Source organism: Zonotrichia albicollis, chromosome 2, assembly GCF_047830755.1.
Source record: "Zonotrichia albicollis isolate bZonAlb1 chromosome 2, bZonAlb1.hap1, whole genome shotgun sequence".
Classification (NCBI taxonomy): Eukaryota; Metazoa; Chordata; class Aves; order Passeriformes; family Passerellidae; genus Zonotrichia; species Zonotrichia albicollis.
Window position 1 is genome coordinate 105373597 of NC_133820.1, and position 13951 is coordinate 105387547.

General features: G+C 41.0%; 1 protein-coding gene across 2 annotated transcripts in view; it reads right to left on the reverse strand.

Moving 5' to 3' along the window:
- Positions 1-13951, reverse strand: part of COL4A2 (collagen type IV alpha 2 chain) — a 143159-nt gene that overhangs the window by 94345 nt on the left and 34863 nt on the right. For both annotated transcript variants that reach the window (XM_074535967.1, XM_074535966.1), the window contains exon 4: positions 7284-7364. In XM_074535967.1, the coding sequence (XP_074392068.1) occupies positions 7284-7364 (81 nt within the window). The remainder of the gene's footprint in view (positions 1-7283; positions 7365-13951) is intronic.

The window sequence follows — 13951 nt, forward strand, 5'->3', positions numbered from 1 at the left end:
GGAGCAGAGCCCATGAGATGGCCAGATAGGAATTTGTTCTGGTAGAAGGGACTGGTGACCAGTGGTCACAATTCTGTATTATACCCCTCGTGAGGGAAAGTAGAACAGGGGTGTCCAAGGGGGCTAACTCAAGGCAGCTGTGTGGGAGACTGAGGTCCTGGCCAGCTTTGTGGAATAGGTAAGGTAAATAACACCATTTACAACTCCACTTGACTGGTGCTTGCAACAGAGGATGGTCAAAAGCTGTAAGTGCTTCTACAGCAATGCTAGAAATCTAAAGAGTAAGATTATGGAATTATGCTACCTGGCAATAAATGACAACCCTGATATAAAAGGCATCTTGTGGTGGTGAAAGGAGGATAACCTGTAGCATACATAGACTAGTCTATTTACTTTACAGAAACAATAGAAAATAAGATACAGACAGGGCAATGGCACAATATGTGAAGGCTACAACAAAGTGTTACAGAAAAAAATAGGGAGGAGGGGAACATTAGGAGCCCTTGTGGGTGGAAATAACAGAAAGGTAGGACTTGGTTTGTATTTAGGATTCCTCTGTTAAAGATGCCAATAATTAAATACTCAGTGAAATTAGAAAAGCTGAACAACTAGGTCAGGTAGCAATACTGGCCAATTCCAACTACCCAGATACTGCCAGGCACAATGCCTCATCCAGATGTGATAAGGAAATAAAAGTATTAGACCCAATAACTGACTTTTTCCTTAGCACAATAAACACTGAGACCCGTAAGAAAGAATGCTGCGCTGGATTTAGTGTCAAGTGCTGCATAGGACCTGCTTCAAGAGGTACCACTGGGAAAACTGCTCTGCAAGAGCTTCAAAATATAACTGAATTTAATGTTGTAGTGCACTGGGATAAAGTAAGTCAAACAAATACATCACACAGATATCCAATTTCAAGAAGGGGAAATGCATAAAAATCACAAAAATAGTAAAAGCCTGAAGAAGCAGTCAAAAAGGCAAGAAGCCTAAAGCAACCTGGAGGCTTTTCAAAAACACTGTATTAAAAATCCCAGTAAACTATGTGTCACATATCAAAAAGAAAGTAAAATGGTTCAATAAAAACCCTGCACAGCTAATAAAAAAAAACCAAAACCCCCCCAAAAAAACCTAAGGAGGCTATTGTAGGCAAAAGGGTTGTCATTTAAAAAATTGCTGAAATGAACAGGAAAGCCCATAAAAAACAGATAAAGAGTAAATGGCAACTAGGATGGCTAAAAATGAATGAGAAAATTTTGCAGAAGATTACCAAGCTGATAGTAAAAAGATGTTTAAAGAAAAACAAAAAGCCATCAAGGGAAATAGGAGCAACACATGATGCCAAGGGCTCATAAGGGGCACTTGGGGATAGTAAGGCCACAGCAGAGAAACTTGGTGACTTCTCTGCAGAGGTCTTTTCTGCTGAGGGTACTTGAGAAGGTCTCTATTCCCTGAGACAGAATTATTTCAGGTAAGTATGAAGGAAGTAGTAGATAAAACAGGTAATGCAGGTGTTACTAAGTGAACATGAGTAGGGACATTCACCCATGACTTCTGAAGGAACTCAAGAGTGAAACTGCAGAACTGCAGGTCAAAGTGTGTGACCCAGCATTACAAACCCCACTGCACCAGTGAGCTGGTGCCAACCGAGCTTCCATGTGGAAAGGAGGCTCAAGAGGAAACTTTGTGAACTGTGGGCCAGTTAATTTCACTTTCCTGCTTGGCAAGGCAGTAGTCCACCTTAAGGAACACAATATTATCATGGTAAAGCAAGCCTTAGTGGCTACAATGTATTTGGATTTTTAAAACTGTTTTATAAAATGCTTCGCAGAAGCTTTTAAAACAAATTATCTTGGGGTTGTAAGAGAGGTGCTCTTATGGACTGAAGGCTGTTAAAGGATAGGAAGGAAAGAATAGTAACTGATGGTCACATTTCAAAATGAAGACATAACACCAGTGGGTCCTCTCAGACATGCTGTAACTGTTTTTTTGCAAAGATTCCAATGGTGATCTATAGAAGGGACTGACCTGTGAAACATCTGAGTAACTGTAGATGATACTAATCCCTCTTAGGTTGTTCAATATGATGCCGTTGCTGAGGAATGGGGAGATCTGGTGATTTCTCATGCTGGGACCTCCATAAGGACCCCACCAAACTGGATGGGTACAGTTCTGGTCTGTCACAGAACGAGAGAGTAAAGGGACTAAGGGCTAGAGTACCACCTTCAAAAGAGAACCTAAAAAGGCTGTGACTCACCCTTTTGGAGAAGAGAAAACTGAGAGAGAATATAACTGAGATTTACAAAATTAGGGAAACAGTGAGTAACCTAAACACAGACTAACTCAAAATCTCCCAGTACTGGAAACAGGGTGTATTTGAGGAAACCAGAGGGAGCTTTGCTTAGAACAGGTCAGACAGTGATTTATATTATTTATATCATTTGAATAGTGTCACTGGAGGTTGCAAAGACACACAGTTACAGTAGCTTCAAAAAAAGATTGGAAAAATTCAGGACGAAACACAGATACTGAAGGAATATTTAAATTGGGTTATCTTGGGTGCAAGTGAATGGACTGCAGAAAATTGCCAGAACTCTGTGTTCCCTATAAATAGCATCTCTTATGGAAGTTCACTTTTGGGAACAGAATAGTGAGCTAGATGAATAATTAAGAAGATGCTTCTAATGTTATTATTTTGTGGAGGAAAAAAAAATCAGATTTAATCAGATATATCAGTTTACACCAACAGACTTACAAGGAGCTACTGCCATTATACCAGCTTGGAAGCCAGTTAATTATGATATACAAGAATTACACTAACAGTTCATAAAATTATTTTATTTGATTTAAACATTTCCCTATAATTTAGTCATGGAGTTGACTTTAGAATATTTGTGTGTTCTATTTTGTTGTTTGTTTTTAATTAAGAAGAAACACTTCTAAATCTAGCCCATGTGTTAAGACTTAAACTTGTATGGAAAATGTTTGCAAGCAAATTACACACACTACATTTCCCAGCTGTAGCATCCAAAAGCAGACAGAAGTAATTTTAGGTGTACTGGTAATAGCTTACCCTTGGCCACTGCATCAGTGAAAGCAATAGAACAGCTGTAAAGGACTGCTAGTGAACACTCATGTCAGTCTAGGTTAAAAATAAATGTTTGGGCTTTCCCAAGAAGTGGCCTTTATGGAGGGACACAAAGCTGTCTTAAAATTTCAGTTTCCATCATTCCAGCCCCTTGCAAAAACAATGGGCTAAATGGCTTGAGCACTGTTAGACGCTTGACTTGGGAAGTACAAAAGAGTGCAATTTCTCACTCTATAGAAAGATCAAAAAGATTTCTACTCACTTCCACTTTCTATAAAGCCTTCCAGGCTGGTGATGAAGTGAGGCTGATTATGAACTTCAATGGATCAAACAGTTGGCCATTGTACTGAACGGAGTTATCGTTTCCTACATAAGTGCATTAATGTTTAACAAATTTTAAGGCACATATATTGTTCTCTGAGCAATGCAGGGTTTGCAAAGAATTATAAATCTCAAGATTTTAGGGACTGCAATAAAAATCTTGAGAAAAAAATAAAAAATCCCAGATTAAAAAAAATAATTTAATCCAGGCTTTCCATTTCATTCAAAACAGAATTTCAACACCATATCATATTCCCTTTACTCTTTTCCCTCATACCCAGGCATCTGTGTATTCCTTATATTATGTTCTCCAAATGCACCTTAGGGAAAGGGTGAGTCTCTTGTTGTAGGAGAACAATTTAGGAGAAGTTGCCATAGAAAAAATGAGAAGATGACTGTCTCAGGGAGAAAAGTCTGCTGTCTTTGCTCTGCCTTCTACTCTGTGTCCTCTGCTGAGGCTTATACTGTGGTTTCTTGGTCATCCCATGGTCATGTGGATTTGAACACTCCCTCAGGAGCTTTGATTTGCACTGCAACTCCACTGATTTTCTGCCCACTGTGAGAAGGGGAGAAGGCGGAGGCAGGTCCCCAAGCCTGGCTCCTGAAGCCCCTGCTCCATCCACCTAGACTGGGTATTTGTAACCAGCTAACAGTAAAGACAGCTGGAACATAACTGCGCTGAAGTGAAAAGGACAAAGATTAGAATGCCATTAAAGACTGGGAAAACCAAAACCAGCTTCCAGAAGGAAGATTACTCTTTCTGCTGTGAAGATGTGAACACAAAGCAGGATTGGAGGTGGGAACTTCAAAGAGATTGTGTATGGCCTGAAAGACATTTTTTGGAGAAAGTTCTCCAAGAAACAACTCAGCATTTGCTGTGAGTTGCAGACACAGTTATCAGCAATGTCCTGATTCTCTGCACATTTGGATTTGACCAGCTTTCCTTTTGGGAATGAAGAAGAAAGTGCCATTTGCAGGTGTCCTCAGCCCTGGGAGCAGCTCAGATGAGAGGCAGGAGGTTGCAGGCTAGATGATACTTTTGCTCAGCTGCAGCAGCTCCCCCACCACTACAGTGGGCAGATCATGCTTCTGCTGTTTTGTTTTTCTGTTCCCACTGGATTTCAGCTGTGTGTGAGCCCAGTGAAAGCTGCAGGGTCAAGCCCAGCCAAAACAGAGTAGAGAAAACCTAAAACCACATACCTCTTTCCAGTAGGCCTGCTAGGTGGGTGCATTGATTTGTGCTAGGTTGCCTTTTGCCCCTAGAAACTGCCCCTGTGAAGCAGGAATCAGCTTTCCTGTGCCTTTGTGCCTATCCTCACCAGTCCTGAACCAAAAACAGTGTAGACAGTAGCACAGGGCTTCCAGATGCCTTACACCTGGAGACCTGGCCCAGATCACCAAGGCCTGGACAAATCTCTGCACATCTTGACAGTGCCTCTGCCTCTAGCACAGAGTCCCAGGAAATACCAGTGGGCATACTTTGCAAAAAAACCTTTTTCTAAAAACAAAAGTTATTGGATTAAGGCAACAAATAAAACTAAGCCTATTTCCTTAAATGCTGTATCTTAAGACTACAGTGACAACAAATGAAGTAGAAGCATATATAAATAAAGAGCAGACATTTCTTCAGACATTCACTCCTTTCACACTTTGCAATTGTGTTTACCACTTCAGTGAGTTCACTTCATTCAACAGATGCTGATGTGCATCCAGTAGCAGCAATCCAAGGAAAATGCTTTTAATTTGCCTGGCTTTAGACCTGTCACTAACAGAGGGTGAATTTCCAGAGGAGGGCAGGGCTGACAGCTGGCTGCAGACCCTTGCAGGGCTGCTCCTACCTGAGCTGCAGGCAAGTGACAGCTCTGTGGCACCTGGGCTGGAGAGCCACTGCAGAAGCAGACTCTGCCAGACTGCTTCAGGCACTCTGACAAGTGCAAACACGCAGGAACCTCTATTGTGCATGCAATGAGTCACCTCGAACAGAGAACGTGTGCCGTGCCAGATTATACTGAGCTTTTGTGAAAATAAATATTCCCATTGAGGATTAGCATGAGACCAGAAGCCATGCCAAACTTGACTAGACTCTAAAGGCCAATCCTGTTCCTTAAACCAGATGTTTAACAGAGGTTGTGACATCTGAAGAGATCAGCAGACACAAAATGCAGGCAGTGTATGCTAAATCAGAATGAGGTGTATCATTTCTGAGAGGTAAATTACAGACAGATAAATTATGATTTTTGAAGTGTAGAATTCTGTAAATCCCCTTTTCCAATACTTTTTCACATCTTGCACAATTAACCACAATCAGTAAAATATAATTTATGTTTTGTAGCATGTCCTTTTTCTCTTTTTCAACATCTATTTAAAGGGAGGCCAACCTCATTAGTAAGTGGGTTTACTTAATTTCCTGAGGTAAAACTGAGAGTGGTAAACAAGTACATAAAATCTGCCCTCACTTTACCAATCTAGATAGGAAGCAACTCACAGGGAGCTTCTTGTCAGTGACTGACTGCTTCTCTACTGTGGTATTTTCACATTGTCAGCTTTTCCAACCTATGGAGTTGTTTTGTTTAACTACCTCTTTTTTCTTTCACATTTGGCAACTTGAAATTCAAGGTCATTCAGTCAATAAGGAGCATGAAAAACACTTCAAAGTCGATAGCTTTGCAACAGATATTTTCATGAACTGTAGTGAGCATCTTACAGCATCAGTTTCTGATTTTCAGTCAAAAGTGGGAAATGGCAGGAGGCACTTGCCAAACTTCATGTGCTGGATGATGAGGGTAAGGCAGTAACAGCTGGAGGGAGCCCCATGGGAAGCTGTGTCTCAGGGGATGGCTTGTTTGTCCTCAGATCATCAGGCTGCCATTGGGTTATTGTGATGGAAAGCAGATCCTGAGCAGCTCATGGTCAGGCCATGGGAGTGTAACCATAACAGTCCCCACGGCATGGTGGCCCCAGGATCATCTGACTTCCATGGAGACATCAGGACTTCTGCAGTAAACAGCAATGTTCCTTGCCTCCCACCTACACTGTGACTTTCCTGCCACCTCTCCCTCCACTCAGACGTGGAGTCAAGCTTGAGGAATGCAATGGGAATGGGAACTGGTGGCTGGCTGTGAGGAGGGAAGGCAGAGGATGAAAAATCTTATGAGGTTTGTGATAGCAGAACTAGCACATGACCTGCCACCATATTTCTTGCCTGACCTATTCTTAGAGATGGGTGGATGGAAAAGGCTGAGTCACTGTCTCAGCTGCAGAAGACCAAGCTGTACAGAAGGAGCTGCCAGCCAGGGCTCCAAGCCATACAGGATAGGAGCCCTGCCCTATTTCTCAGAGCTCTTTGTGGCAGGTGGCTAATCCCCTCCACCCCATCTCCTTTCCTCTGCCTCTTTCCTCACTAGTTCCCAGAACGAAGAACAGACTGTCAGCCACAACATAATGCCAGGAATTCTAAACAGTTGCCTTTCAGCAGGGATTTCAGGTTTTGCAGGCATGGTTCCCTCTTGCTTTATGGAAATCATACAGAATCACAGAATTATTTAGGTTGGAAAAGATCTCTAAAATCATTAAATGTCTGTATCCCATGCATGTATGTGGTATCTTTTCATCATTCTGATCTGATCAGCTTGTCATGGCTGTCAGGTTCCTTGGCCCTCATCTTTGAGATAGGTGCCTGCCATATATCACAACAAAGCACTTCTTCAAATCTGCAAGCCTGTGAGAAAGTAAGATGAAGCACCAACAACTTTTTCCTGAAAAAGAATAATGGTTTTAGCACTCTTAGCAGTCTAATGCAAGTCCACCTATGGCAAAATATTTAGCATTGAACTTCTACCATCAAGAACAATTTACAGGAAAAAATGTTACTTACACGGCTTCCTTTTTCAGGGAAACACTGACATCCTCCACTGCAGTCTCTGCCTCCACATGGTCCTGTGTATTTCTTTCCACCCTGCAAACCAGAAGACACATAACAAAAAGGTTAAAAGATACCAGCTAGAATACCTGAAACAACACAATCAGCTTTGATTAGCAGACTTGCTGGGAAATGCTAAAGCAAAGACCAGGATCAGATCTAGGATTTACAGCTGAAATCTCTTTAATATGTGCTCAGAAACAACTGTGAGTGGCTGTCCAGTTCTTGGAGATCAGCATCAAGAAATATAATGCTACTTCATTTATTTCCCTCCACATTTTCAAAACACTGCAGCTTGATGCTGAGCAGTATCTCACATATCTTTTTTGACACATGCAATAGATATCACATCACAGAAGTGCAGCTGCTTGAATTCTTCAGGGACATGTACTAAGTCCTAGGTCACAATGCAGCACATCCTTCTATGCATCCTCCAAATGGTTGCTGTATTTTGAAATATTTATTGGTGGACATAAAGGAAGATGTAGGTATCATGTTCAAAATCATCAGCCAAACTCCTGCTTTCTCTTCTTCTAGAGCCACCTATTCCGGAAGAGCAAAAAATTTGCTAGCAGTCAACCACTGTGATTTAGAAGTCACTTCTAGCTTAAGTAAATGTCTTCAGTTACATCTCTCCTGCCTGACCACAACCACATTGGCCTGGGCCACAAATATATGGATCACAAAATACGCACTGCTCCACAGAAACCCTTGGATGGACTTCAACAGGCAGGCAAACTCAGATTATATTCCATGCAAGTGCCTGCACAGAATGCAGCAGCCGCAGCCAGTCTTGTTCAGAAACCTGAACAACAGAGATGCTATGCATGCTGTGGTGTGACTTTTATAAATGTAACTTTATGATTAGGAATGTTGTGAAGACCTGCGTGCAGCACACTGGAACCCCTGAAAATGACCAGCAGCCTAGTAAGTAATCTGGGAAAGGAGGAAGGGATTTCTCATCACTATTTATAAACTTGACTTGGCCCACAGTGAATAATTAATACAGTCAGAAGAAAAAGAGAGAAGGACTAATCTAGTGGCTACAGGAAACCTGAATCTCTCATTCAGGGCATTTCCCATGCAGTGCTCCTCACATGAAACCTCAAAGCAACCCAGCTGCAGGGTGCAGAGTCAGGCTCCAAGTCACTTGCTCTCCTCTGGGCCAAAGCAAATAGTGCCTTCACTTTTCTGCCTCCTTCAGAGCTTGAGTTCATCATCTCTTGAAAGGGAGGTGAAGGGGATATAAACAAGGCTCCAAAACAGGATGGGTGCTCTGAACTGCTGTGTTGTTTCATAAATAGACAGTGATGCTGCTATTCCTGCCTCTAGGGCTGACTTAAGGAGCTAAAACAGAGCAGGGACCAAAGCTGCCATGGGGCTCTAAGCAATCCTCTACTCAATGCCTGAGGTTTTTCAGTCACATTTCTCAGGTATCCGTTTCTGCCTTCACAGTACCTGAAAACACAGCTCTGGAATTTGGATATCTCCCTGGCAGTCAAATTAATAAAAGGTATGGAGCAGGCACCAAGCATTACCTAAGTCCTGCTTTGGTCATATTTGTACAGCAGACTCTTAATCTTATGATACACAGAAATACAAAGTTCCCAAAACGAGTTTTATGCTTGTCATGAGAAGGTTCATGTCTGTATCTAAAGTACTTTTATGTACTAAAACACTTTTGTTTCAGCTTTATATTTAATGCTCATGTTTAATTGAGGAGGTAGGGTTTTCATCCTGATCAAAGCAGTCCACCAAACTGAAACCATGCCCTGACCTAGGTTAAGTGTTTTATTCAGGAAATTATTTCATGGATGTAGCAGAATTCTGTCATGTTATGAATTCTGATTTACATTTAAGCTATTGTTTAGAGGAAATATTAAATCAAGACAATTTTATAAACTCCAACAGTTTGCTCAGGTTGGTCCATTTTTTAGTTAAATAAACCTCACTATTTCTGTGGAGTTTATTTCTTATTAACCCATTTGCAGATGAAATGTGCATCTTTTTCTCAGTATTCTTCATTTAACAGTTTCCCCCACAGTTACTTCTCTGAAATTGAGTATAGTTCTATGAATTTTTATGGATGCCATGCAGATGAATGGCCTGTGTGATCACAGTCCTCTGGAGGATGTGGGTATACTTTAGGAGAACTGTGCTATGTAGTGCTGCCATTGGTAACAATCAATTCTGAACTTTTAGAATCTGTTTTTGTCCGTGTTGTAAACAACAGCATATCTCAGCCTAAGAGTAACAGACAGATACAGTAATTTGATCATGTGGGTTCTCAGTTTTGCTACTGAGAAAAAAATAATGAGAACAATAAGTTTATTTCTTTAAATAGCATAGTGACTCTAAATTTAGTAAACTGTTGTCAAGGGGAAAATAGAAAATGAATCAGAACTATGTTAAGATATTTGTGCACTTGAAGAGGCTGCTAATGCTTATTTCAAATGGAAGTTCAAGGTCCATTGTTTGTGTACTATCCACCATCCAATATTTTAATTTGCATGCTGTAACAATACCAGCAGCTAATATAGGGACACAATTGTTTTCTTCCACAATTTTAGGAAGCTTTTTTTTTCCATTATTTTTTCATTTTGTATCCTTTTATGCACACAGATTCTGCAGATAATGAAAAGAAAAATCTGGAAGATTCTCCAAGGGTAGGGAACATAATGGGAAAGCATTTGAGATCAGCAGCAATATACCTCTTCTTGATTATACTTGGGCTTTCTTTATTACCTAATTTCCACCTCTTCACTTTTCAGCTGCTAGTGGAATGACTCTGGGAACTTTTAGTCACACGCAGCATTTTCTACTATCTTCCACTATTACAAATGTCTGGAATATTTATAATTTTTTGAAGGTTGCTGCACTGTTTGATCTTGCATTACTGGTGGTTACAGTCTAAACCAGTATGATTTACAAGCTAATGTAACATTTTGTTAATGTTCAAAAATAAGTCTGTAAAGGATTCTTGTAGAACTTTGCTAAAAACAACTGCACCCATGGACCCACAATTGACATGAAGGGATATCAAATGGACATATATCAGTCAATAATTAGAATGCAAAAACCTGAAAGTTTCAAATTGAGCAATGGACAATGTACTTTGAAGTCCTCAACTATTTGTGTCCTGAGAAAAACAGATTTCTGGGAACGTAACACTAATGGTGATAACCCAATGTGGTTGTTTTGAACTGAGCAGGAGCCTTTTTGGTCAGTGGCAAGAACAGTCACATCTAGGACATGCTTCATCCCATCCTTACACTGGCATTTAAACTGATGGACTGCATCTCTCCCAGAAAGGTCCTGCTGCTTTCTCTCAACCACAAAGGTGGGTGGAGGTGACTAGCTTCCACAGAGACATCCACCCCCTGTAGAAAGTGTAAAGATGGGCAGATGAATCTCCTGACTAGCTCAGTACGCAGTTAAATGAAGAGAAGTGTGCCTGCACCAGAACGATATTCTAGGATTTGTGTAATCAAGCTGAAGGAACTGGCCCTCAAGTATGAAGGTGTCTGCTGAGAAGCCTTTCAGCTTCAAGTCTTTCTCATGTTTTGGACGATGTATAATCTCTAAGAAGTCCAGAGTTTAGGCAGAGTCTAGAAATGGGGCTTATAGGATCTAATTTAAGATTTATGCAATATAGCACAACATCCAGCTGCTGTTTTAGATCACTCAGAGACTCTCATCAGATCTATTTCAGATACCAGAGCTAAATTTCATCATAGGAGAGTAAGGGGATTAGAGATGTAGCATAGGGTAACTGGTTCACATGTGTCTACAGAGCAGATGTCCAGTTTCACATGAGATGAATCCTGTGCTAAGCGCCCAAGTCCCACCCTCACAGGAAGCTACACATCCTTTGATGGGAACACTGAGTATGAAGAACGTTATTTAAGAGCAGACATATGTCACACAAAATGAGCTATGCCATTGCAACGGTGTGCAAACTTTCTGTGCATAAGGTGAGGTGCTGCTTAATTAGAATTAGGTTGGAGAATCAAGAGTAAAATATGGTAATTCTGTCCAGAAATGTGTAACATTGATGTTCCCAATGAGACCCACAGGGTCAAAACACAGCCCTTGGAGGCAACGCTGTCTCATTCAGCCAACTGTAATGGTAATACCATATTAGAGAAAATTTTGCCTAGGTAATAGTGTCAGAAAAAATAACTTTTGAGTGTTAAAAAAATGGGACCAATAAGGGAAAAGAAATTGAGAGTAGGTTGTTTATTTGGGAGGAGTATAGGCAGGGAAATGGTAGCGCAAGAGTGGTGAAAACTTGGAAAATAAATAAAAAAAAGATGAAGAGGGCATCAAATTAGGTGAAGAATGGAAGTGGTGAGGATATACCAAGAGCAAGGGCAGGGACATCTGCAGGCAGCAGTGAGGCTGACTTGTGAGCACAAGCCCACTGGGAGCCCCCATGGACAGAGACCACAGGTCTCTTGACCAGGCATGTCCTGTGGGAAGGTGGGCTAAGAAGGGATAAGCTTGTAAGGAAGGACAGGCTTACTCCTAAATACCAACTGCAGGAGCAAAGGCAGTAGAATTACAACTTAATAGCCCTTTTGTGTAATTTATCAGATTTTTACAGTGATTTTGTACAAATGATAATAACAAGAAGATATAGAATTGTAATTCACTGTTTCTTGCAGTGATGTTGTTGTGAATTATTACTAATAACAACAGTGATATGTTACTTTGCCAAATAAAGAAATGCTAGGTTCTTAGAGGCGTTTTCTTTAATCAGCAAATCTTAAATTAAATCTAACACTGCTCAAGTTCACATTGCTCAAAGCTAAGCATCTCCAGAGCTGGCTTACCCAGCCACTGTGCTGGGATGAATATATTCATCGTGTTCAAGGAATATGAACACTGCTCAAACAAAAGCAAGAGAAAACATGTAAGTAAGTGCCACCTATGTTTGTGCATATTTGCCGAGTGTAAATACTTCTCATTTTTATGTACAGCAAGCATACAATGTGTGTGTCCCAATACAAAAATTTTTCTTCCCTCTTGCTTTCTCATTGTTTTTTTGTCTCCAAACAGTATTATTTCTCTATTTACACATCTTCAGCCAAAAATAGACAACTTAAATGCCGCTTCTTTCAGCCAAGCTCTTAAAAAACACAGAAATACATAATGCACTTCTCTTTAAACTTTTCCACACGTAATGATTTATTTGTTGCTAATCTTGGCCACATTTGGGTAGCTGTCATTTCTGCGTGCCCATTCAAGTACCTCCACTTCAAGGGCTGGTATTCTAACAAAGAACAAAAGCAACCAGAGACAGACCTCAAAGTACAGTTCTATGAGTACAGAAAGACCAGGAAATATAAGCCATTTCCTTACATACAGCTCAAAAAATAATTACGGAAATTATAATGAAAATATTGCAACTTGGAATCAAAGACTCCATATACCAACATCTTCTTTGATAACATTTTGTACATTGTAGTTGTGCATTAACCTCTGTGCTGACAAGCCCCACTTTTTTCACCCAAGTTTCACCAAGGCGTGTATTAGAAGTTTTAGGAGCTTGCAGAAGCACTGAGCTAGGACTGAGGTGCTGACATTCTGCATGCCCCTGCAGTGGGGCAGTGCACAGCACATTGGAGCAGCACATTCAGATGCTTCCAGTGAGGCTTCAGCCTGGAAGTCCCGAGGGAATTCCTGGCGTGCCTGAGAGTCAGCCTCTGTGTCAGTGCCAGGGAGACCAGACCAGGCCACACCTCCAGCATGAACCTCTGCTTTCACATTTGACCTTCAGCTGTTGATACCGACATTAATTTCAAATTCGGTTTATACAGCCCTGACTTAGAAACATTATTTTTTTGCTTCCTTCAAATGAAAGAAGAAAAAATAAAGTAGGAGTATGACAGAGTACTCCTGCTGCTGATCATCACCAGACAAAGAACTTCATCTGATTCAAATGTGACAGCACAGTTGTCTTTGCTCAAACCAAACATTTTACTCCTCTAAGAGCTGAAAACATTTGTTGCCTGTTACCAAACGTACTTCTCTAGAAATATGTATAAACAATCACTCAAAACAAAGTATTGAGAATGCTGTCAGCAGAGAAGGCCTGGATTGCCCAGGAACAGGCCTGGTCTCTCCTCAGAGCTACAATGTCAAAGATGCAATCAGCCACCAGAAAATGCCTGCTAGCAGTCCTGCTATTGCATGGCACAGTAAGACCACTCTGAAGACCTTAATTGTCCAGGGAAAGGGAGAGATAGTTGGCACAGTCAGAGAGGAAGGAAAAGATGTGGGTGTGGATCCTCTCCCCAACTGCTCTGAGAATTATTTCGCTAAGAACTAATTCTTTCTTTCATATTTGAATGAGAGCCAGAATCTTTTCCAGACTGGATGCATGGCAACTAGAATAATTTAGTGCGTGACCTCAAAATCTTATGAGTGTTTACACTTCCCACCAAAAGTAGGGGGAGCCATGTATTTACATATCCTTCAATGAAAAAACTCTGGAGGAGGAAATTGGTCCCAGGAAGAACACAAAAAGATACTTCCCACCAGCTGTATGAAGAGAGCTGGTCTCCTAACCACTGCCTAATGGAGTCCTTCCAATGCAATGAGAAGAGCTGTACTTGTGG